This window comes from Quercus suber, unplaced genomic scaffold (assembly GCF_002906115.3).
Source record: "Quercus suber isolate HL8 unplaced genomic scaffold, Cork oak 2.0 scaffold_440, whole genome shotgun sequence".
Taxonomy (NCBI): Eukaryota; Viridiplantae; Streptophyta; class Magnoliopsida; order Fagales; family Fagaceae; genus Quercus; species Quercus suber.
In genome coordinates, this window is record NW_027069891.1 from 284883 (window position 1) to 309324 (window position 24442).

The window sequence follows — 24442 nt, forward strand, 5'->3', positions numbered from 1 at the left end:
CAATGCTCTAAAATCCTAATACATTAAGCTTTTGTTCCTGCAAGAAAACAAACAAAATATCAAAATCCCATGAAGCTTCTCCCTCTAAAAGTCCATTTAAACCCAAAATCGAAACCCTAGATCGAAAATCAAAACCCTAAACCAAAAATCGAAACCCTAAACCAAAATTGGGAACCCTAAAACACAAATCAAAACAAACAATTAAAAAACTTACTGTTAGTCAGCCTTGCAAGAGTGTCTTGAGTGAGACTAAGAGTTTGAAAGAGAGAGGGAGAGACCCAAGGCTTTGTTGGCACCAATTCTTCTCTATCGACAAATACCTGCAAACCCAATTCAAAATCAGTGAATCAAACACATTGTCTATTATTGCATACAAAGATAGTACAAAGTGTGTGTGTGTGTGTGTGTGTGTGTGTGTGTGTGATGAGAAGCGAATGGAGAGGAGGGAAGAGCGAAGGGAGGATGGGGATTTGGAGAGGGTGGAAGTGAAGGAAGGATTTTGAGAGTTGAAAGTTGGATCGAGAGGTAGCTTGAGAGGAAAAAGGGGTCTGAGAGTTGAAAGTGATCGAGATCTGCGTTTGATTAAACGCAGCTCAGGCATATTCAAAAAAAAAAAAAAAAAAACCGGCCGGGTCTGAACTTGCATTTTTAAAAATGTGGCTTAATTCCTACCCCAAAAACATAGCCTCACCATCGATAAACGCGACTTTAGAGCTATTCTATAGCTGTGTTTAGTAAACACGGCTATACGTCCAGGGTGGAGCTACGTTTTTCATAAACACAGCTCAAAGTCTCACTTGTAGCCGTGTTTTACAAAAACGCAGTTTAAAAACGCGTTTTTTGTAGTGAAGGCCTTGACAATCAAGATGGAATGAAAGTTCTTCCATTTGAGTTTGTTGCATTGGAAGCATGCCTTGAGGCTGCTTGCAGTTGCTTAGAAAATGAAGTAAACATTATTTCTTTCTAGTTTGATGGTGTTTTATTCTATTTTGATGTTGTTCTGTTCTATTTAGTTCTTGTTTACTATGTTCTCATTTCTTATTGTATCTGTTTCAAAATCAGGCAAATACATTGGAGTTAACCCTTTTCTGTTTGTGATGGAGTTAGCCAAAGGGGTGAGGGAGGCAATGGGGCTTAGGCTTTTTTATTTTTTTGGGTATGTTCTTTATGTTCAAAATTTGTGTGAATAGAGAGAGAGACAAATACCACTTTTTGATCTTGTTTTTCTTGCATTTTTGCTCTATTTTTTGTTTTGGGAGGAAAGAGATATAAAATTTGAGCAAAAATACCTATTTACTCTTGATTCTAACAGAGGTGGTTACAGAAAACAAACAAAACATACCACAGGTGAGTTAAGTAATATTTTTCAAACCACGGGTAGGCAAAGTGATTTTCGCCCAAACCACAAGTGGGTTATGTGTAATTACCCCTTTTTATATTTTATTAACTCTTTAAAAAATTTTGTAAGGATATTACTAGGTATAAAATGTAAATTGTCCACATTTTATTATTATTGTGAAGCACTTTTTTTTATGATTCATTTATTCTAGATTTTTTTTTTTTGGTACTTAATAACTCATGACTTGGATGACTATTTATGATGTGGTCCTACATTTGATTCTAAAATTAAAAAATAAAACTCTTTAAGAATAAATAATTTAGGACACATGGCGTAAAATTAGAACTCTAATTTGGAATTCTAATTTTAGTTTTTCTTGGCTTCATTTATTATTATATTTATAGACTAGTTTGTCACCTCATGCATATGCATGGATCCAATTAAAGATATACAATAAGATACATAATATAATTTAAATACTATTGATAGCCATTTTTATATTTTGTTAACTCTTCAAAAAATTTTGTAGAGACATTATTAGGTATAAAATGTAAATTTTTCATTTTTAAAAAAAAATTATTGTGAAGCACTTTTTTTTACGATTTATTTACTTTAAACTCTTTGGTTTTTGTACTTAATAACTCACTCGGATGAATATTTATGATGTGGTCTCACATTTGATTCTAAAATTAAGAAATAAAACTTGTAGGGCCTGAAAGTCTGATAGCCTCGGCCCATTTTACATCCGGCCCAAGGCCCATGCCGAGGATGGAGAATCGCCCAAGCTGTATAAAGGCCTGAGCTGTAAGGACCCCCACCGAGGGTGACCCTGTCCTCAGTTGACCGAGGCCAACACCAAGTAGGGGAACAAGCCCAAGACAGGTTGTCACCTCCACAATAATGCGCTCACCTAACCCTCTGACCGCACTAATGGAGATATGACTCCTAGACAGGGCAACCTTGGCCACTACAAATCACATGATTACTGATAATGTAGCTAATGGGAAGGACGATCAGAAGGGAAACGCGTGGACGATCAACAGGTAGAAGAAAGAGATGGTGAGAAGAGGACTATATAAGGGAAACCAACAAAATAGTTAAAGGGGGGGGACCTCTATCAGGATCCTCGAATCAGTGCCAAGGAGAAACCTTAAGGAGTAACTTTGGTGTGCCGGCCTTCAACGAGTGTGTGTCCTGTTTTGGGCGTTGTCCGTTTGTTAGGGCCTAGTTCTTGAACCCACTGTCTAAAAATGTATTGTTTGGGCTTTTGGGATGGTTTTCCTTTTGATTTACGAGGGCCTTTCCAAATTGAGTCCTTACAATTGGCGCCATCTGTGGGAAGAACTAGGGCGTTAGCAGGCACAACGACTAGCAATTTCCACCGTTGGGGGCTTGCGCAAGGTTGGGTAGTTTTTCGTTACCACCGGCGACACTGACACCGACTTCAAAAAAAAAAAATGAAGTAACAACCAACAATAACGCTTTTGCAAAAGATATGATCGTTGCAGGAAAGTAAAAGATTCAGATAATAGGAGAAGGAAACAAACATCACAACGTTTTATTAATCGAAAAGTAAATACAAGATACAAACAGAGGCCCAGATGAGCCTGTTTTACAATTAACTTTAGGGCAGGGGACTGTGGCAAGCTTGTTTTAAGGCTACCAACAACCCTCGGGCCGATGCGGTTGGTGCTGGCGAGAAGAGAGGAGCAAATGCATGGGCGCATGACGACCCCTCCCCATGATGTTCCCTTGATTCTCTCTCGGCCCCACGGTGGTTGGCCGTTGGAGACGGCAACACCCGAGCATAGGACATGACGTAATCTTGCGAGCCTCCACTGACGGATAGGCCAGGCGCGAGTCACCGCCCGTCTGAAGGGTAGGCGTGGGTGCGCCCCGGAGAAGAGCATTATGTACTTCAGGGACCTCCCTCCTAACCGCCATGCATGACACCATCAGGATGACGCCCAAACTTTGCCGCGCCGGAAGTCTGACGCGGGCTACAGCCACAACCACTTTCAGTCGAGGGAGGAGGACCTTCGGCCTGTGTGCCCTCACTCTTATCCAAGGCCGCCCCATTTCTCCGAACTCTTATCACAATCCTGGCAGGGTTATTGAAGGGGCTCGAAGAGCTGAAGGGACGTGTTTCCTGTTTTGTTAGAGGATTTTACCACACAGAATTCAAAAAAAAGCGTTATCAGCGGCATTAATCCTAACCAAATTCCAAGGAGGCCATAGACCGCTGGATCTGCATCAATCCACGAGGATATTAATGAGAGCGCATCTCGCACATCGAAACGTCAGGCGTAGAACGTGAACAGTCAAGGGACGCCTCATAATTGAAGAGGGCAGAAACTTGAACTGAAGGCGGGGTTACTACCACGAGTGAGGTTAAAAGTCTGAACCACCCCTGCCCAGGGCACTGCGGGGTCAAGGATCCGGCCCGAGGATGGCCCACTTCCGGTGAAGCAGGGTCGAGGCCGTCATCATGCCAAAAGTAAGATTCCAAGCGCTGAGGACAAACTCCTTCATCCCATACAGAAGTGTTGGACTGAACCAAGGCCTTGCATGGTCCTCGGACTCAAGCCTATGGGAAAACTAACCACTCAAATATACCTGGGTACTAGACTAAACCAAGGTATTGCATGATCCAAGGACTTAAACCTATGGGAAAACTAGCTACTTACAGAAGAACAGAAGTGTTGGACTGAACCAAGGCCTTGCATAGTCCTCGAACTCAAGCCTATGGGAAAACTAACCACTCAAATATACCTGAGTACTAGACTGAACCAAGATATTGTATGGTCCAAGGACTCAAACCTATATTTTTTTTTTTTAATTTTTTTATTTTATAAGTGATGTGTATTCCTTTATGTAACTTAATGTAATTTTTTTTATATTCAATTTTAACTATATTATTGAAATGTTTTCTTTTATTTACATATGGTTCTTGATTAAGCCAAGTAATGCAGGGTCATAAGACTAGTTTTTTTCATACAACTAAGATCTATCATCATACCTTATACAGTAGACTGAAAATCCAAGGCTTCCAAATCTAACCATCTTTCGAACAGCCTGCTCAATGAGCTGCCTTGCTGCTACTTTTTAAGCTTACTCTATCATGGCTGTTTTAACTTTTAATCCTTCCTTACATACTTAGGCATCAATAATAGCTCTTCAAAGCATCCTACTATTGAATGCTCCATGATTCAACATTTTGTACAATATATCTTTCAAAACTTCCAGTTGGTAAAATGATAACAAATGTTACACCTATGCACCCTGTTATAAAGTTGACTGCATAAGATCAAGGTGCTTCCATAGAGTAGGGATCAATGCTGCAGTTATGCAATCCAACTTATTCACTATAATATTTATTTTAGTAAATTTTCAAAACTACAAATGATGATTGTTTTGAACAGATCTTTGGATCACCTTTTAATATAAATTACTCATTTGGAACCTAAACAACCTACAATTTCAACAACTAATGATGGAACAGAGGCCAAAGGAAAAACAAGCACACATCTTACAGTGGCACAAAATAACTAACAGTCCACAACAAAATGCCCAAAGAGAGAAGTGTAACGACTAAAGGAGATTACTTCATCATAAGAAACACGGTTTCTCAAGCACATATACTCAATGGTTAATTCCTGTCATTAACAACAACACATGAGCCAGCAGGAACAATACCACTCTTCACTGCATAATATCTAATGACCTGCCTGGATATCTCGCTATGCAATACCCTCATTCTTAACAGAGGATCCAAGTTATGCTTATAAACAAATGTATTATATCCACAACAAAAGTAGAAAACGTCTGAAGCTGGCGTTAACATTTTACTGGAAGTACACATGCTAAAATTGCTCTATGCAGGCACAATTCACAGCTCTATACCCCTAAAGCTCTAGCTCTTATAAAAAACAAAATCAACCTTAAATCCTGATCAGCAAAAACAAGAGCTGCATTGCTGAAAAAACATATTCTATATTCTACAATCCAAACTAAACTACATAGATAAGCATGCAGTATTAAACCCAATTAATTAGATGCATCCTATTCCACAACCAACCAATAACATTATACTCCAAAACAGTTAACAGCAAAGTGAACTCCAAAAATTGTTCTTATTACCAAAAGGAAAAAGTCACATTACAAAAATACCCCAATTAGGCTTTAAACAATCTCTTCCACCATCTTTGCCACTTAAGAATAATAAAGGTGTGAACTTTTTTATATCAAAACCCTACAAATTTCAGATTAAACAAAATCAGCAAATCTGATAGTCCCCAAACATCATCAACTCTCACCTATGAAAGCCATCCCTAAGTCTGCCTCCTGAGGCGCCTTCTCAGCTTCTGGTACTTGTGCTTGTTCATCTTCTTCTTCCTCTTCTTCTTCACACTATCTGCCCACACCGTTCTGGAATCATCCCAAGCCGCTTCCTCAGCCTCTGATGGGACCGACCCAATTGGGCAAATCGGGTTTAGACAAAACCCAAATGGAAAACTTGGGTAAATCTGTGAAAACTGGAAATGGGTCAAGTTCTCTGCCTTTGGTGAACCCAGAAAAGGGCTTAATGACTTGGGTTCAGTGAGATGGGTTTGGGGGAAAATAAGAGGCGCTGTGGGATTTGGGGCTTGTGGGTTATGTAAAGCAGCTATGATTCTTGTGGCTGGTTGTTTTCTAAGGAGCTTTTGGAGAGTTGAAGCCATTGAAATCGAAGGAGTATTGCATAGCAAACGAAGTTTCAGTCTTTTCTGATTAGGGAAATGGCTTCTCCTGAGTCCTGAGAAACACTAAGCAAGTGTTTGTCAACGGGGTTTTGACTATTCTTACTTGTGACTATTGAAATCCCTTTCTAGAGCCGAAGGGTCGAGAGAATTTTCACTCTTACTATCACTTTGTTCTTCAAGGAATCTATATATATATATATATATAGTTGAAGCTGTGAGCAAATCTAATTAAATTTTCAGTTCAATTCTCAATTTTGTGTAACATGTCTATCCTTTTTTTGAGTCAAATAAGTAAGTTATTGGGTTTAAAATCCATAAAGATTATTCATAGCTTTAATTTACAAGTCCTAGAAACCTCCAAATTCTCTCTCTTGTCACACCCGTTGATCTCAAAAGCATAGTTATTAAATCCGTACCAAATCATCGGTTAAATTGTGAAACTCGTGAGCCAAAGCATTGTTTGGAACGGTTTAGTATAAAATACCAGATATGCAATGACTCATTATCAAACCGTGTAAATTGACGGATTGCACGAATTAATCTTTTTAACCTGCAGATAAAAGAAAAAAAAATATTGTGTGTATCTGTGAAAAAACTCAAAAAGACTAAACTAAACTATTAAATTCACTAAACTTTGAAGTCATTAGTTGTATTTGGAGATTTAAATAATTTTTGTTATTCTCTAGCGTTTAATGATTAAGCTAAAAATTTATTTGAAATTTTTATGAGATATTTTGTTTCAAGACTTTTGGACTATATAACTTGTTTCAAGACTTTTGGACTATATTTTCTAACTTTATGTCATATGATGTAATTTTTTTATTGTTATAATTTATTAATTTACCTAAATGGAGTATTTTTATTTTATTTTAGATGATTTTTATAATTATAAAATATATTATTTAATTAATTAATAAACCTACAATTCAACCAATGAACTAGTGAGCTAATTCTTCAGCCAGGTAAACCTCTGGTACGGTTTTGAGAACAATGCTCTAAAGGGATTTTTTTTAACCTTCCTCATGCTTATTTACAAAGGTTATCCATCTTCCCATCAAATATGAACACCAAATATTTCTCCCTCTCTTACCTCTTTCAAGTGTCAAAGACCTCTAAAACTCTAAATTTCTACTCCATTTTAAATCATAACATGTTACTATTGTTGATAGAATAAGAAATAGTCACTAAAAACCCAATTCATGACTCAAATATTTTTATAGAAAAAGACATAGATTAAACTACTTCAATTCAATGCACTTCATTAATTATTTTCTTTTTAAAAAAAATATTAATAACATTTAACAAATCCCATGCATTGACATGGGTTGCATGTTTTTTTTTTTTTTTTTTAATAAACCTTAAACCTTATAATCCCATGCATTGCTTAGGTTACATGTTAGTATAATAGAATGAGTAAATCTTAATAGTAAGGAATAGAATTCATTTAGGTAATGGAAATGAATGGAAGGTGAAGACCCTACCATAGTGGAGGAAGGGCTCTTCCCAATTTTATTAGGCATTAACGGATAAACATAAACTTACTTTTTTATTATTATATTATTTTTATAATAATTCGATAGTTGAAGTTTAGGGGATTTAAATATAAGATGTATATGTGGGAAACATTATAAATTTATGAGATGTCATTTGAGTTACAATAAACTTACTTTTTTATTATTATATTATTTTTATAATAATTCAATATTTGAAGTTTAGGGGATTTAAATAAAAGATGTATCTGTGGGAAATATTATAAATTTATGAGATGTCATTTGAGTTATAAGGATCTTGACACTTCTTATAAGTGTTGCATCTTAGTTACATAATTGAACACAATATTGTTACATTGCATTGGCCAATGAACCAAATCATTGAACTTAATTGTCCTTAGAAAAGTTAACACTCAATATAGTCATGTGGTTGATTCAACTGAAAAACCTAAAATATAATACCTAATGAATTGTTTCTAAATTTTGCCCCATTATTTTCTTTCAATTTTCTTTTTTATGAAATGTATTTCCTCTAAATTTCAAAGTAAACAAAGTAAATATAGAAATGAATAATTATAGTTTATCATTATGTGATTTTGGCCTATCACAATTTTATCCACAAGATTTCAATTGTTATATTTCAATCCCCATAAAAGTTTGGATTAAAAAAAATGTTATAGTTCTTTTCAAATTAACAAATTTTGTATTAAACTTTCAATTACAACTTTTTCATTTTTATTTATTTATTGGAGATAGAAATTTTACTCTAGCCTAATCTAAGTATATATATGTGTAAAACTCCCTCCAGGAGACTTGAACCCTAACCCTTGACCCCCTGCCCCCCAATCCCATAAAAATTTGTACTTAAGTAACTATTACACTAAGGGTGTATGGTGGTATTTTCAATCACAACTTACTCCTTTATGATTTAGCCCTATCACATACTCTCACCAACTTTTCAAACTCCTAAGGTTTGGCTTAAAATTAAATTATTAAGGAGTTTTGGGTCGGAATTCTAATGATGTCATTTTGGTTGAAATGTAAAAGATAGACTAAATTGTGATGAGACCAAACCATTAAAGAGATATTATAATTTATCCATAAAATATTTGATTTTAAATGCTATAGTCATATGTAGGTTAGTAAAGTATTTACCTTAAAATGGATTCTCATGATGAATGAGTTTTAAGAAAATAATGATAAGTACATATCATCTAGTTAAATTTAATCATGTCCTTAATTTCTTATCATTAAAAAAAAAGTGCATTATCTCTATATATTAATAGGATTCAGAAAGTTAGTTATTTGATCTCTCAATTCTTTAAATCATTCCTAAATTTTACCTAACATTACTTTAAACAGGTAAATAAGTGAGGGTATACAAGTAATTAAAATTTAATTAATAGTTCAATGAAAAAAAAAAAAAAACCTACTCCCTAGTCAATTTTTTTTCAAATCATGTTCTCCTCCCTTGCCCTAAAAAAAGGCACTTAAAAAAAAAAAAATCCTTCTAATTATTGAACTATCTTTTCAACACACAAAATTTCAAACTTTCACCTAGACATGACAAAATGGGTCAAATTTTGTTGACTTGACTTGAAAAAAACCTGATCTAAACTTGAATTTTTTGACTCAAAGCAAAAACAGGTTGACTTATGACCTAATCTAATTTTTTTTACAAGTCAACTAGACTGACCCAACTTGTTAAAAAAAAGAGTCGCTAAAAAATATTTAGACTATGCCATAGGAGCTAGGTGCATAAAGCACAAAGCATGGCTGGTTGGTAGCCTACTACCTAGCCAATAGCCAATAAAGGTCACATGATAAGTTGACAACCCATTTATTAAAATAATAAAAAAAAAAAGTAAAAATGAAAGGAAAACCGAAAACAAGTAAACAAAGCAAGACATTTGATTTGACTATACGCTACTCTAACACTGCTAAGAGCATTAGCATTGATGATGGTAAAATAGCTTAATTGCTATTATACCACCCAAAACACTAAAAGGCAGGCCACATTGATGGTGGTATAGTTAAAAAAATTTGCCAATGAGTTATAGTGAGCTGCCATCTTTGGCAGCTCATTGTAGCTATAAGTTATTAAAAAATAAAAATCAATTTTTTTTATTCCATTGATGTTGGTAAAAATAATAAAGAGAGACAAGAAGAGAGAGAAAGAAATAATAAAAAAAGAATAAAGGAATAATATTTAAATGAAGTGGTAAAAAAATAGAACCATTGATGTTGGATGACTTGTAATGTGAGGTGTTAAAATAGATAAAACAGCATTTTGAGTTGCTAAAAGCTAAAAATTTTAGCTCCACCAATACTGATAAAAATAATGAAGAGAGACGGGAAGAGAGAGAAAGAAAGAATAAAAAAAGAATAAAGAAAGAATATTTAAATTAAGTAGTAAAAAAATAGAACCATTGATGTTGGGTGATCTATCTCTCTCCGAAGTTGTAAATTTGTAATTACAAGCATTTTGATAGTGAGTCATTAACATTGATGACTTTTTCATCATGAATTCATTACTATAAAGAATTTTAGTTACGCTCAAAACTGTCAATTTGGAAGGATATTAACAAGTGGCTTTAGGTGCAATTCATTTCTTTGATTAATTTTATTCATTCTCTCTAAAAATGTTGCCATTGATTTGTTTTTGTAATTATAAAAAAAAAAAAGTTTGTTTGAAAAATACAAGCCAACTCTACTCAACATGCACCTGATTGACTTATAACTTGATTGACCTGACCCGACCTGCCCGCTTGCCACATCTACTTCCACCGAACAATTTCAAATTTCCCTATTATTATCAAGCAATTATAATGTTATCCAATCTCTCCCCATTCCTATGACAAGTCCTCTCTTTTTATACCAAGGGAGAACCATTTTTGCATTTTGGTAACAGGTGACTGCATGCTAGAGGGAGCCACTCAAAAACAAAATCCAAAATGTATTTACTCAACATTTTCTTTCAGTTCAGGTTAGATTAAAAAAAAAAAAAAAACCGCACAAGATCTCGAATTTGTTAACTAATAGATTTTTCGTCGCCGGAGCATCATCGCTTTTGAGTTTCAATTCACTTCGGTGAATTGTTGGTGGCAATGGGTTTGAAATTCCAAAAGATTAATGATCAAATAACCCAAACCATGATGCGTTTATGGGTGAATACTCAAGATAGTATTGTTTACTACTACTTCTATTACTATTGCTTTTGTTAATGGTAGTACAGTCAAAATTTCCATTTTTTACGAGGTCTTAAATTTCCATTAGTATAAAGAAACTTCGAAGTTCGAACACCAAATTACTATGTCTATATACCTTAAATTATATATTTTTTAATAATGAAAAATTAACTCTCAAGTATAGGATTGGCAAATTGGAGAGATATGATCTCTCTTTCTCTCTCATTGCTTTCAAGGCTGAGAATAATATAGTTGGGAATCAGGATACTCATAGTGTCATTTAGATAAATGTTTCATATGATTGTTGTTATATAATCTGATTTGTGCAGATATTTTAGGAGTTCAAGAAGTTCCATTTAGACAATCCTATTGGAAAGTTTTATGTTGAAGGTAGAAATCTCGAAACAAAGTTTGAACATTGTTTTTTGTTATGGTTTTTAATTTGACATTCTGTATCATTAAATTTTTCAAAATTTTCTTATGAAGGAAACTATTGTGTAAAGCATTGAAGTGAACTTTTTTGCAATTTTAATGCCCAGTTGAGAGAAAGTATATTCGTGTTTTTGTAGGAACAAGATGTGGTGTATTGCTACTATGAATTGAAGACATCATGTAATTTTGTTGTTATTTGGTTGATATTTGTACTAGTGGATGAAGATGTTAAATAGTTCTAATTGTTTAGATTTTTATATTTTTTTAGAATATTCTAACTATTTAGATGGTTTAATTTGATGATTTTTTTTTTTGTTTTTAATCATATATTGGGTGGAGAAGGTGGGATTTCAACTAGTCACAATAGAAGATATCATTATCATTGGACCTTCACTTAAACGCCTTTTAATTTGTTGAATTTGAGTTTCAATAGTTTAGAAAATTTGGCACTTCAAATAATTATGAAATGCTCAATAGTTTATATCTTCCCTTATCCCTATCAATGAACATATGAAGATCCAAAGTGGGGGTGTACACAATTTTGCATTATTTTGGTTTATTCAACTATTATTTGGTAAAACATCTTCTTTTTTCTTCTTCTTCTTCTTCTTCTTCTTTTCTTCTTTATTTATTTATTATTATTATTATTATTAATATTGAAAGATAGAAAGTAAAATGTTATTTGAGAATAGAAGTGTCACAGAAGTATAATAATTTAAAATTTTTGTTAATTCATAATATTTTTAAAGACATAAATATAGACTAACCTTTTCATCCGCGCTATGCGCGTGCTCAAAAGCTTTTATAATTTTTAAAATGTTAATAGTTTCCGTTTATTCTCATTTGTGGTTGATGCATTTTCCAATCACACAAATATTTAGAAGTGAATGAGATATAGTACAAAAAATTAATATACCCACAAATGCATAAAATTATGAACACATTTACAATGAATAAATGATTTCAAAACTATTTCGGTATTCATTTTTTATGGATAGACTCATGACACTCCTATCTGTACCAGTAGTTCTCAAATGCATAATATGATCGAACTGATACTTAAACCTCAAATTAGGATTAATAAAATGTTATGAAACTAAACCACAAAAAAAGAAAAAGGAAAAGGAAAAGGAAAAGGAAGAGCCTCATGCAATGGTTATGATTTGTCAAAATTAACAAAAACCAAATGTAAATATGCCCCCATGCAGGATCGAACTATCCAACGGTAAATTTGTCAAAATTAAGAAAAACCAAATTTACAATGAATAAATGATTTCAAAACTATTTCGGTATTCATTTTTTATGGATAGACTCATGACACTCCTATCTGTACTAATAGTTCTCAAATGCATAGTATGATCAAACTTACACTTAAATCTCAAATTGGGATGAATAAAATGTTATGAAACTAAACCACAAAAAAAGAAAAATGGAAGAGCCTCATGCAATGGTTATGATTAGTCAAAATTAAGAAAAACCAAATGTAAATATGCCCCCATGCAGGATCGAACTCCAGACCTTCAGTTTACAAGACTGACGCTCTACCACTGAGCTATAGGGGCAGATGCAACTGAATTTTTTGCAGGTTTTGGTTTACAAAAATGTGGAGCTACTTGACGGTATCGGGTTCAACCTGCTTGGGATAAAATAATATAATATCAATCAAGACAAAAGTTAGATTTGAAAGGAACGAAATGGTTTTGGCGCTTTCTCAATTTATCATGCATATTAAACACTCAACAAACTTCTTTGAAATAGTATTATTATTCTTTATAAGGGATTTTTAAATATAAGTACTTGTGAGATGTAGTGAGTAAATGCCAAAATTCAAGCTTTTAAGAAAAAACTTTACACATATATATACTTAGATTAAATTAAAGTAGAATTTTTATATTATATAATATATATACATATAATCATAGAAGATTATTACAACACACATATATAATTTTTATTTATTCCTTCAAATTGGATACATAAGCCGTAGAAAGTGGCAATTNTGGTTGCTACCATTGAAGCTTAAAGAATATCAAGTGTGGGTGCTTGTAACTGATTGAAGAATTCAAGAAAGAAGGAGTCCGTGGATTTGGAGCTTGCTCATGGTCGTGTCAGTAAGTTCTACTGGTGGGTAGCATTAGGAAGTCAAGCGGGGAGCTTGTAGTCCTTCTGTATGAACTTCGATTTTTTCGCATAATGGATTCAGATTTACCTTGAGGATAGCTAGGTCAAATCCTCCCCAGGTTTTTACCGTGTGGTTTCTTGGGTGATCATATCATTGTGTCTTTTATTATTCCGCTGCTTTATTATTTTGATATAATTATTTGATTGCTTTAACCTAGAATTACATAATTTGACTAAGTAATAACTTGGCTAATTAATCTAGGCTAACCAATCTGGTTGTGTTTTAAGGGGTCTAAAACCGGTCAGTGGCAATTGAGGGGACATCTCACACTCTCACACTCAATTCTTTACAAATATAAGATGAAAGAAGAAAATAAATTAATAAATAAATAAATAAAACAAACATTATATATATATATATATTGTTCTCTTATTTAGAACCAGCAACATAAGCATATAGCTACTATATTAATTAAGGAAAATGCTAGTGGGCTTAAGTATTAGTAGTACTTAGTGCAAGTAAGCTTGGAACAATGCCTTCATCGTGGCAGCAGAGGAAAGTGGTGTATTTCTCCATGTAGTGGTGGCACTCAGGACACTTCATGCTTTCTGGGATTTTTCCAGCATAGTGAGAGAACTCAAAGCGGCAACAAGGGTGAGAATTACCACGAAGCGTGGCAACATAGGTTTGAAAAGCAGCGTCAAAACCCTGCAGTGCCACATTTTCTTTCCATTGATCATACTCAAACAAGGCAGACCAGAGAATGTTTCCATGCTCATTAACCAACACACTAGACCCTCTGCTAAGCACAGCCCATGTACCCTCTCTGTCAAAGCTAATCATCCTCTTGATTTGTTGCATCACAAGGTCGTCTTCCTCATCCTTGCCTAGCTGAAACTTTGAGAACAGCATGCTCTCAAGCCGCGTCCAAAAGAACCATATCATGGCTGGGTCTTGCCAGCAGTGACTGAGTTTTTCCTGTACAATGTTCGCTATCACTCGCTTCACTTGCTCCCTTTTTGTGGCTTTTCCTACATACACCATCTCTAAGAGTATGCGTGCATCCGCTGCAACTGCTTTTGCTTCCTTTGTAAATGTCCGAATCCACTCCATGTCATCCCCTCCATACACGAAAATGTATTTTCTTTCTCTAATCTGTTCAGTGAAAAGAGGGAAATGTGAATTACTATAATAAATCCTTATTATCCAAAAAATTAAATGGTTAGGAAATAGTTAATTTAATTATTTCATAATTATTTTAACATTTTTTTTCTTAAAGTGTGTGTTTGCGTGCAAACACACACACACACACACACATAATTATTACCCAGCTCAATATGGTTGCGTCAATGCCATCCACCAGCAGCTCAAGCCTCCAAGCCTCTTCTCTCCAAAGAGCTTCTTCTCTCAAGGTAGTGAAAGGGAAAGCATGGCTTCCCCAAATCCACATCATGTGAATTGCATTGGGGTACACCACTCTCCCTTGATAGTCTAGGACTACAAGGATAGGCTTGTTCTTGAAGTGCCACTCCTCCCTGATGATCTTGACGGATGTCGTGGATATTATGGAAGGGTGGTACACTGAGTACCATGTCATTGAAGCCTGTAGCAACTCAAAATGCCTTTGTCTGGCATCAGTCAACTGGTCCACAATGGGGATCCACACAATCTCATACGGATTCTGAAGCTTGATATTGGGGACCCTCGACTCATAATACATCTGTTCAAGAATCGACAGCTCATCTTGGGTGATATCTAGACTTGAAATGAGCAATAACACATACTTCTTTCTAAGAACATTGAGGTTAACCTGGTTTCCCCAAAATGAAACTGTTATATATAGATAATTAGATAACTAATTCTACTATCACAACTTAAATGGTTATATCGGTAATTTTGCTTTAGTAATGATAACGATATGTGTTAGAAGATTGCCGACCCTTTTCTTGGTGAAACCATCAAGAAGTGCCTGCACATCATCCCTAGGGCAAATCAGGGCCTCGAGAGCCTTCATGTTGTCAATTTGGGCTATTTTGAAGAGATTGACAAGCATTTGATAAGATTCAATATCCCTCATCTCCTCTACATTGAATAGGAGAATTTTAGCGTATACATAGTGGTACCTTATGTAATAGATTATGCAACATCATTTTCACATGTATGTCAAGTTTATGTATTCATTTTTATGGCATTGCATATACAGATATGGTTTGTAACACAACAAAAAATTGGCTTACCAATGTATTGAATGCACTCTTTCATCTTCTTCCTAAGATCTTCAAGTATGGTTTTGAGCTTGAGAGCCAGGGTGGATGGCTCCCATGCTTCTGTGGTGGATAACGCAAACCTGCAATCAATAGCCATTTTTTGCAGTGTTAATTAAAGTTAAACGCCTTATGAACATTTTATATGTTTAAAATTTACACTACTTGTAAAACAATTTAGATAATTTTTTATAATAAAAAAGTCAATTACTAAGTATAGAAATTTCAAGAAATGTTTCATAAACCTTACATATAAATGCCACATTGATGAAGGATTTACATGAGAATTACAAATTGGGATATTATAATGGACAGGAAAACATACTCGTAGCCCTTGCTAGTGAAGCTAACAATTTGATATGTGCAGACCACGATGCTCCTGACAGTCCAATAGGCAGCACTTGGAATCTGGGCCATGGCAGAGGATAATGCTGGTACCTCCAATGTGATATACTTGGATGGTAGTCCATTAAACTCAATGACACAATGGGTCACTTCCAATGCCGTCCCGATTAGATCTTTAAGTATATTGAACTGGGGTTTCAATGGCGCACCGTGCTCAGTTTGAGCATCGAATTGTCCATAGTTCCAAGCAAAAGCGAAGAGAGTCAGTACCAACTTAACACCCCATTTATAAATTGCTAGCATGTTAAATATTGTGACTGTCGTTAAATGTTCTTTCGTGCCACTCGAAGCCATGTAAGCTAGCTGAAAATTCACATATTATATATTTCAAATTGTTAATGTTGCTTCCTCAAAAAAAAAAAAAAAAAATGTTAATGTTGAAGTTAGTGGGTAAAATACAATACAATGCAAGTATTTATTATTTGTGATTTGGTAAACAAAACAACGACAAAAATGTAAATTGCTCTAACTTATAAATAATAAATTAACACATGAAACTTACAGTCTAAGAAGAAAATAAGAGAGAAATATCGTTTTTGATCAAGATTAGTATTTTACATTATGTCCTCAAGACAAATTTCATCTCTCACAATGATGCTTTGAGTTTCCTAAGCGTCTATCTCTCAAGATAAGCTGATTTCCTACACACAAAAGAAACTTAACAATTCATGTGCCTAGCATATAAAACCGTGTTTTACTAGACATTTTGGACTCTTATATCCGAAAATGAAGACAAGAGGTCAACAGAATGAATGAGGGACAATGTATTTATTGGGAAAATTGCAACAACTAGAGAAATAACACAGTGAGCATAAACACTGGTCTGGAGAAATGACATAGTGAACAAAAACACTATCTAAGGAGGAAAAAAAAAAAAAAATTCATCGTATTTAGGATATAGGATTTTACTTACTAGATTTTAAGGTTTTTTTATTTTTTTATTTTTTTATTTTTATTTTTTATTTTATTTTATTTTATTTATTTTTATAAAGGGTTTCTTAGTGAAATTAGAGTCCTATTATAGTGATGAATACTAAGATGTGTTTAGGAATATTTTAACAAGAAAAGAAATAAGTTTTATCATTTATGCAATTTCTAATATAGGCTTGGAATTTGTAAAATGAAAATAAATAAATTGCTTTCAAAAAATTGAGATATTCTTTAATTTTGGTGGATTATAGAGTTCTTCTTTGTAGATTCAAGAAGCCCTTATGGACTTAAAAGGTTTGTGTTTAGTTAGAATGAATTTAGCGAGTTTGTTAACATCTTGATATAGTAGAATGTGACTATGAAATAAATTACCCAATCAATCAATCAATATATATATATATATATATATATATAAAAGCAGAGATCTCACGTGGAAAAACATAAGGTACTGCCAAGTGGCGCATTCTATGCAAAAAGAATTGAAATATTCTTAAGTGCCACATTAGAGATAAAAACAAATTAAATATTGACATTTTGTTTCATTTGGTTTAATGTTTTAAGACTTTTCATCCCTCACACATACACAAAAAACTTTTTGCATTTTAAATATTGACTTTTTTTTTTTTTAAATTTTAAATTTATGATAAACTCATTACTAATAAAGTTCTACAATAACTATGCTATATTACACATACAACATTCTCCAAAACCATATTATATAAAATATTACAACATTATCCGTGTATCGCATGAGTAACTTACTAGTTAATTATAATGGTGGGGTAAACGTCCTAGGGGCGGTGATTCAAGCTTATTTTGTGTTAAATAACCGATTGTTGCAAAAACTTAAGTTATTAGGATATGATAAATTTAATCATTTAACCACATAATTCTAATACTCTCACCCCACGTATGGGCCGAAACTACATTTTAATAGGTGAGACCCAACACGTGAGAATTTAAATAGGAGATAGAGTGAAGGAGACAAAGATTGAATTTAGGATCTCATGCTTTGATACCATGTTAAATTACCGATTGTCTCAAAAGTTTGAGCTATTAGGATATGATAAATTTGATCATTTAATCACACAATTCTAACATTTTGAGAGGATGACTCATGGACTCAATGAGATTTGTGACATGCTTATCAATCTTGCTTTAAAAGTCAAAAGTGATTTTGAATAGTAGGGATATTCATGTCATAGATTATGTTTGTAGGTATCTAACCTATCAATTTACATGTTCTTAATTTTAATGTTGTTCCATATTTTGATGGGGTATCATCCAAAAAAGACTTCACATATAGCTAGATTGCATCTTGGATTTTGAAGATTATTTTTCTTAAACAAAGATCCCAAAAGATTTCAAGGCGTAATTTGTATCAAGTAAGCTAGAGAGCAATGCAATAGATTGGGAAAACGATATACAATATTTTATAATGCAAACTTAAGCCTAGAATTTCCACACAGTCAAGAATGAAAAGATTCATGTTTAATTATAATGATATATTGTTTTATAAAAGTTAGATTCACGGACAAAAGAATTTATTTGAAGGGGATTGTAGTGAGAATCTCAATTCCAATTCATTTCGGGAAGATCAAATTTTGGATGTCATTGATGTAGAGAAAATTTCAAATTGTAAAAATACTTTAATTATTAAATAAGTTAAAAATGATCAAGTTTTGACAAAAAACGTAGGGGTGGAAGATAAACAATTTTAAGTAACAAATGGCAAAATTTAATTATATTGCTTGTGTCACTTTGAATTAAAATCTTGATGCATGTCTTTGTAATTTCTATTCAATGACACTTGGCAAAATTTTGTTAGTTTCTGAATAATAGTGGGACTTACTAAGTAGAATGTGGCACCTTCAACCTTATAGTTGGCCGCTTTGAAAGTATTACATGAACTTTGTGGTTTGATGTGGCAATTTGTGATCGGTTGAAAATTTACTGCTCTACTGTTGATTATATTTTTGATGTAAGTTATTTGACAGAAGCATCAAAGGAAGGAGTGGCTAAGTTGGGAGGGCATGGTAGGCTCTAATGGCCTGTTTGGAATGAAGGGGGAGAGGAGGAGAGGAGAGTAGAGCTGGCTGAAAATAGGCTAATTTTGGGCCAATTCTACTCTACTCTCTTCTCAATCTAAATAGTTCCTAAGTCTTCACAAAGACCTCATAAAATCCATGTACGGATGTTGGTCTTGATACTTGGTCCCATATAGAAATTTTTTGCTGAGTAACAATAAAAAGTAGATTGGATTGGTTCTTGGCGCATCAAATAGAGTATGGACTCATTTTGAAATTCCAATGTTGAATCATAAGCGCAATTGTAACGATTAGCCATAAAGTCCCAAGCGGCCTTAGCATTTCCAAGATGTGGGAGAAGACTGTTGATTAAAGGAACAAAAGTGTTGATAAATCAAGAGAGAATCTTGTAGTAGATACTCTCCCATTTTCAAGGCGTGCCTCAAAATCGCCTTCAAGTTCGGAATCAAAATCATTAGATATGTCTTTTGGCTTAGGCGTCGGCTTTGACATGGCACTGATGACATACTACCGCATTTTTCTGCCTTTGAGAAATACTGCCATTAGGAGTATGTGAATGGGTTGGGTTGAGACATTTTTCAATCTTACCCACCGTGGTCAGGTTGAAAAAAATAAAAATCTAACCCAACCCAACCCAACTCATCATAGGAGTCCAACTCACTTGAATTGGGTTGGACTTATGGGTTAGTTTTTTATTTTTAATTTTTTAATTGAGCATTAAAATATTATCAACACAAATAAGAGCAAATTTATAATCTAATAATCTTGAGCATATCATCAAACCAACACGAAGACACAGACTACTTTATTAGTGCTTCAAAGTTCAAATCAACTTAGTTGAGAAACAAAATAAACATAAACTAGTCTTATTATTCTATAGTTAGTAGAATATCATATAGTTCTAGCTATCCCAACTCAGTTAATAAACAAAAGAGTAAATAATAAAATTATATAAAATATTTTTTAAACATATATTAAATATAGGTGTGTTGGGTTGGATTAGGCAGATTTGTGAATTTATTGACCCACACCTAACCTGACCCATTGTAAAAAAAGGAAAAAAAAAAAAAAAAAAAATCCTACCCAACCTACCAACCCCTAAAAACCAACTCAACTCAGCATATTGGGTTGGATAGGGTCGGTTTTGTGGATTGACGAGTTGGTTGTACACCCCTAACTACCATATTTTAGGACCAAGTGGTTTGCGGGTCCATCCAACTTGACGGTGATAGGATGTTTCACTAATTTTACTGAGCCTCGGGTGAAAAAGTATTACCATATTTTTTCGAAGGCATATCAGCTCAAGTTAAAAAAAGTGGGTTTTATTGGGTTCATGGATCAAAACTAACCTAAATGACGTATCAAATGTTTCTGGGTTGGGTTAAATTGGAGTTTGTTAGATTGGGTCAGCACACAAATGTTGCTGACATTAGTATGGCATCAACCTTGTTGATGTGGTAAAAATATTTGCTAAACTTATTAGCGCTGACATGGCAGAGCCCAATGGTGAAACATGGTGGATCAGGTGAAGGAATGTGTATCACGCATGAAGGCACATGGAGTATGTTTGTTGTCATGTGTGAGCATGTGGGAGAGACGCGACACATGGTGGCAAGTGGGGGCAGCTTCTAAATCTCCTAGTGTCGCGCATGAGGGTGTTTGGGTGCTCATTAGAAGTGTGTATTTAACCTACCTACCCGTTAAAACCGACTTAACCGAACTCAACCTGAAGCTTTTATTTGGTTTCCGAGGGTGGGTGGTTAGGTTGGATTGAAATTTTATTTTGAGTTGGATTTGGGTTGAGATATATATATATATATTTATTTATATTTCCCAACCACCTTTACCTAACTTGACCCACCATCTATACAAGATTATTTTATTACCCTAATTTTAATTTTTTTAGTTTAATTTATTTTGAAATTTTAAGAATTAGTTTGAATGACTTTAGAAATTTGAAATCTAATTTAGTCATATTATGTGAATTGTAATAATTTATTAAAAAGTAATAAAAGAATTAGTGTGCTCTTATATATGTAAATTTATTTTTATAAAGCTTGGCACCAAGCATGTTTGGATCTATATTTTAACCTATTATGTGGCGATGAAACAAGTCATTGACTCAATAAAAAAAATATCTTGTGACTAAAACTATCTATGAAATGTCTCTTTAGTTACCACATGAGATGTTAGAATAAGATAGATCTAAACATGTTTGGGGACAAACTTGTTGCAACAAGTTTTGGATCATTTATGTTTTTGAAAATTTTATAAGTTCAATTAAAATATTTTTTACCCACTTTGGTATGCAATTCGATACAAACAAAATTTTAATAGAAAATACTAAGATTTTTTTTTTCTTAAAAAAAAAAAAAAAGTGTGTGTGTGTATGTATCTATGCACGTGTGTGTCTTGACTAATACATTAGTGTCACAACTAGGCCATTCCAAGAAAAAATTCCTGACTCTGTCCCTGGGAACAAATGATTCGTACTTGAGACAAAAATCAGAGGCAACATTGATTGTTCTTGATTTTAACTCAATCAAGAATATATGCGATAACTATGACACATATTACACAAACACAACCCTCAAAATGCTTATAACATTTCTAGGGTGGAGGATCATGCATTTTTAGCTATGTGGGGGCATTTTTTGCTTCAAGGAAACTCATGTGTACTCCTAGGTAATTTTTGCTCTTTGTCCCACATTGGAAGGGTTTCCTTCCTCTTAGCACTTTATAAGGCATGAACCAATGGCATTAGAGTACCACTAGTTGACAAAGAGCAAAAATTGCCTAGGAGTACACACGAGTTTCCTTGAAGTAAAAAATGCACCCACAAGCTACTTTCACCAATATTTAAGTAGACATTATATAAGTCAATTTTCAATAAATTCTTAACTTGAAGTGAAAACTTGACGTTATTCTTTAATAGAGAAGAATACAATCCAACTCAGACCTACCTTAGAGGACTTGCAAGTCCCATTTTTGTTTTGGCTCAAAGTTAGCCAACCACCCACTTAACAAATCCATTTTTCTAACTTAATTGGTTATTGGATTTTTTGAGAAATAATTGTGTTATAATATGTTATATAATATGCAGCATGAAAATCTAGTAAAAAAATATTAAAACTACACCTAATATTATTTAAAAAGTTACAAACTAATTAATGTGCTAATAAATATGATTTGTCATTAGTGTACACGTCAACAACATAACAATAATAAATTTTATAAATTATTATTTTTCTTGTACTTAAAATTGGAACGTTATTTTTTTCGGGTCAAAATTGGAACATTAGATTGTAAGAATTTTATAGTAAAACATATAATATTTCTAGCATTATTAAATTTAGTAATAGTGATTTGTTGTAACCTCATTAGAAATTTGGTCGATCATATGAAGCAATGTCTTAAGCAAGGGAGCATCCTGCAAAAAACAAATACAAGCAGTTATTAGAAAATGAAAACAAAAATGAGAGTTGGCCTACAAAAATAAGAGTTGCCCCCCAAATATTTGAATTTGTCCAATGATGCTCTTACAAAAAAAAACTGGTCTAATAGGTACCGTGACAGTACTTAATTGTCCTCAATTTTGGTTTTTATTGTAAAATGTGCTCTTATATCTTTTAAATTTTTTATGAAGCTTGGAACCAAACATATTTGGATCTATCTTTTCAACCATTATGTGGCAATTAAATAAGTCACTGATTCATTAAAAAAAAATCCTGTGACTAAAACTATCCATAAAATGTTTCTTTAGTTGTCACATAATGGGTTAGAATAAGATAGCTCTAAACGTATTTGGAGCCAAACTTGTTGCTCCAAGTTTTGGATTGATAGGCCAAAAACGAATTGACCCCTTGTGATGAATTAATTCATTAATTAGCCAAGTTTATTAATTAATCAAATTAACATGCAAACACGCGGTAGCACAAAAAAAACACCAATTAAACTAAGTATGTAGCGGAAAATAAATTGACATGGTAGTTTGTTTACGAATAGGGAAAACCTATACGGCAAAAACCCCATCGGGTGATTTTAAGGTCACCACTCCCGAGATTCTACTATTATCACAACAAGCGGTTACAAGTAAAGGAATCCCAGTATCTTATACTAACCTACAACTAAACGCTTACTCCAATACCCAATTGGACTTTGTTCTATAGTGACAATCTCTCCTTTTGATGCACGGCTCCCAATACATGACTAACCAATTACGCGGATTCTAGTACGCGACTTCAATCACCAACTAGAGAAGGTTGTTGGCTGCAAAGTTCTTCAGTTTATCACATGATGAAGATCTAAAATATGCTTAATCACAAAACCCTATGGTGTACAAACATAGCAACTTCTTCACAAGAAAGATGAACTATGACAAATTTTGTCTCTGGTCACAATTTGCTTAAACAAAGTTTGCTTAACACTTATGTAACTTGTTTCACCTTTGATGGCCCTTAAAATAATCATTTTATATGTCTAGAGTTGTAAGAAAAGAAAGCCCAAACATTCAATCACGGATTGGAGTCAAAACAGAACTAAAACTCTGTTTTTCATAAACCTCGACAGATACCCTATCTGTCGAGTTGCTGTCAAGCCATGGGGTTGGAACAGCTCTTCAAGCTCGATAGATGGCTAGTTGTCGAGCTAGCTATCAAGCTTTAATGACAGAGACTTTTCATACTTGAATCTTGGACAGACTTGCATGACTTCAACACTTAATCTTGAAACAAAGTTTCTTGAAGTATTAAACACATCCTAGATCTATCCAAATACAAGTAAAATGCGTTTTGTCAAAAGATTAGCCAATTACATAAAATAGTGACATATGGTCCTAACAAGTGAATCACATATGTCCTGACAATCTCCCCCTTTGACAATTCGTGACAAAACCACAACAAACAAATGAGATATGAGAGATGTCATAAATCACTCAACTCATATTCACTTGTTATATACAATAGAATCTATCATAATACAAACTCTTGAAAAACTTTGCAAGAAGAAAGTTTATGGCAAGTAGACTTTAACAACCTGTATTTCTGAAACACTTTAAACAAAACTCATCAAGCCATCTTAATGTGAAACAGAAATAATAGATTGCATACAATTAAAAGAAATATGTGTATAAAGAAAGAAAAGAAACAACACATGGAGAGATAGGTGAAAGATCTGTAATAACAACCTCAAATGTATATATATAAACAAGTACAAGGTTTGCTATCACAATATGATCACAAGATCTATGGCACATAAACAATGTATCTAAAATAGAAAAAAAAAGAAAAAGATACATAAAATCCTCACTATATCCCTCAATGTGCACACTCCCTCTAACAAAAATCTCCTATACTAACCCTCCCCCTAACTATGACTACTTTCATAACCAAAACTACTTCCTCTTTTTATCACGAGTGACAAAGGGTCAGAGTGTCAAGTAGACATCTCGTTAGAGCTGGAAGATCTAGCATCTCTATCCTCA

At 33.7% G+C, this 24442-nt stretch overlaps 1 protein-coding gene and 1 non-coding gene across 2 annotated transcripts; both read right to left on the reverse strand.

Annotated features, from left to right (window-relative positions):
• Window positions 1–12681: 12681 nt before the first annotated feature.
• TRNAT-UGU (transfer RNA threonine (anticodon UGU)) lies at window positions 12682–12753 on the reverse strand. The gene has a single exon. It is a non-coding gene; the product is annotated as a tRNA-Thr (tRNA).
• Window positions 12754–13805: 1052 nt separating this feature from the next.
• On the reverse strand, window positions 13806–16276 carry LOC111992808 (protein SIEVE ELEMENT OCCLUSION B). Its single transcript, XM_065762049.1, has 5 exons — window positions 15903–16276; window positions 15551–15660; window positions 15229–15395; window positions 14641–15123; window positions 13806–14468 (listed from the first exon to the last, which is right to left on the reverse strand). The coding sequence occupies exons 1-5, from the start codon at window positions 16274–16276 to the stop codon at window positions 13806–13808; spliced, it is 1797 nt and encodes a 598-aa protein (XP_065618121.1).
• Between the last annotated feature and the right edge of the window lie 8166 nt (window positions 16277–24442).

What these genes read in the sequence shown, in the direction of transcription:
- LOC111992808 (XM_065762049.1), bottom strand. Translation starts at nt 16,276, where the DNA reads ATGGCTTCGAGTGGCACGAAAGAACATTTAACGACAGTCACAATATTT. An exon ending in AGAGTGCATTCAATACATTG is followed by an intron (nt 15,396 to 15,550) that starts GTAAGCCAATTT and finishes TATTCAATGTAG; the next exon opens with AGGAGATGAGGGATATTGAA. An exon ending in GCAATCTTCTAACACATATC is followed by an intron (nt 15,124 to 15,228) that starts GTTATCATTACT and finishes TGGGGAAACCAG; the next exon opens with GTTAACCTCAATGTTCTTAG.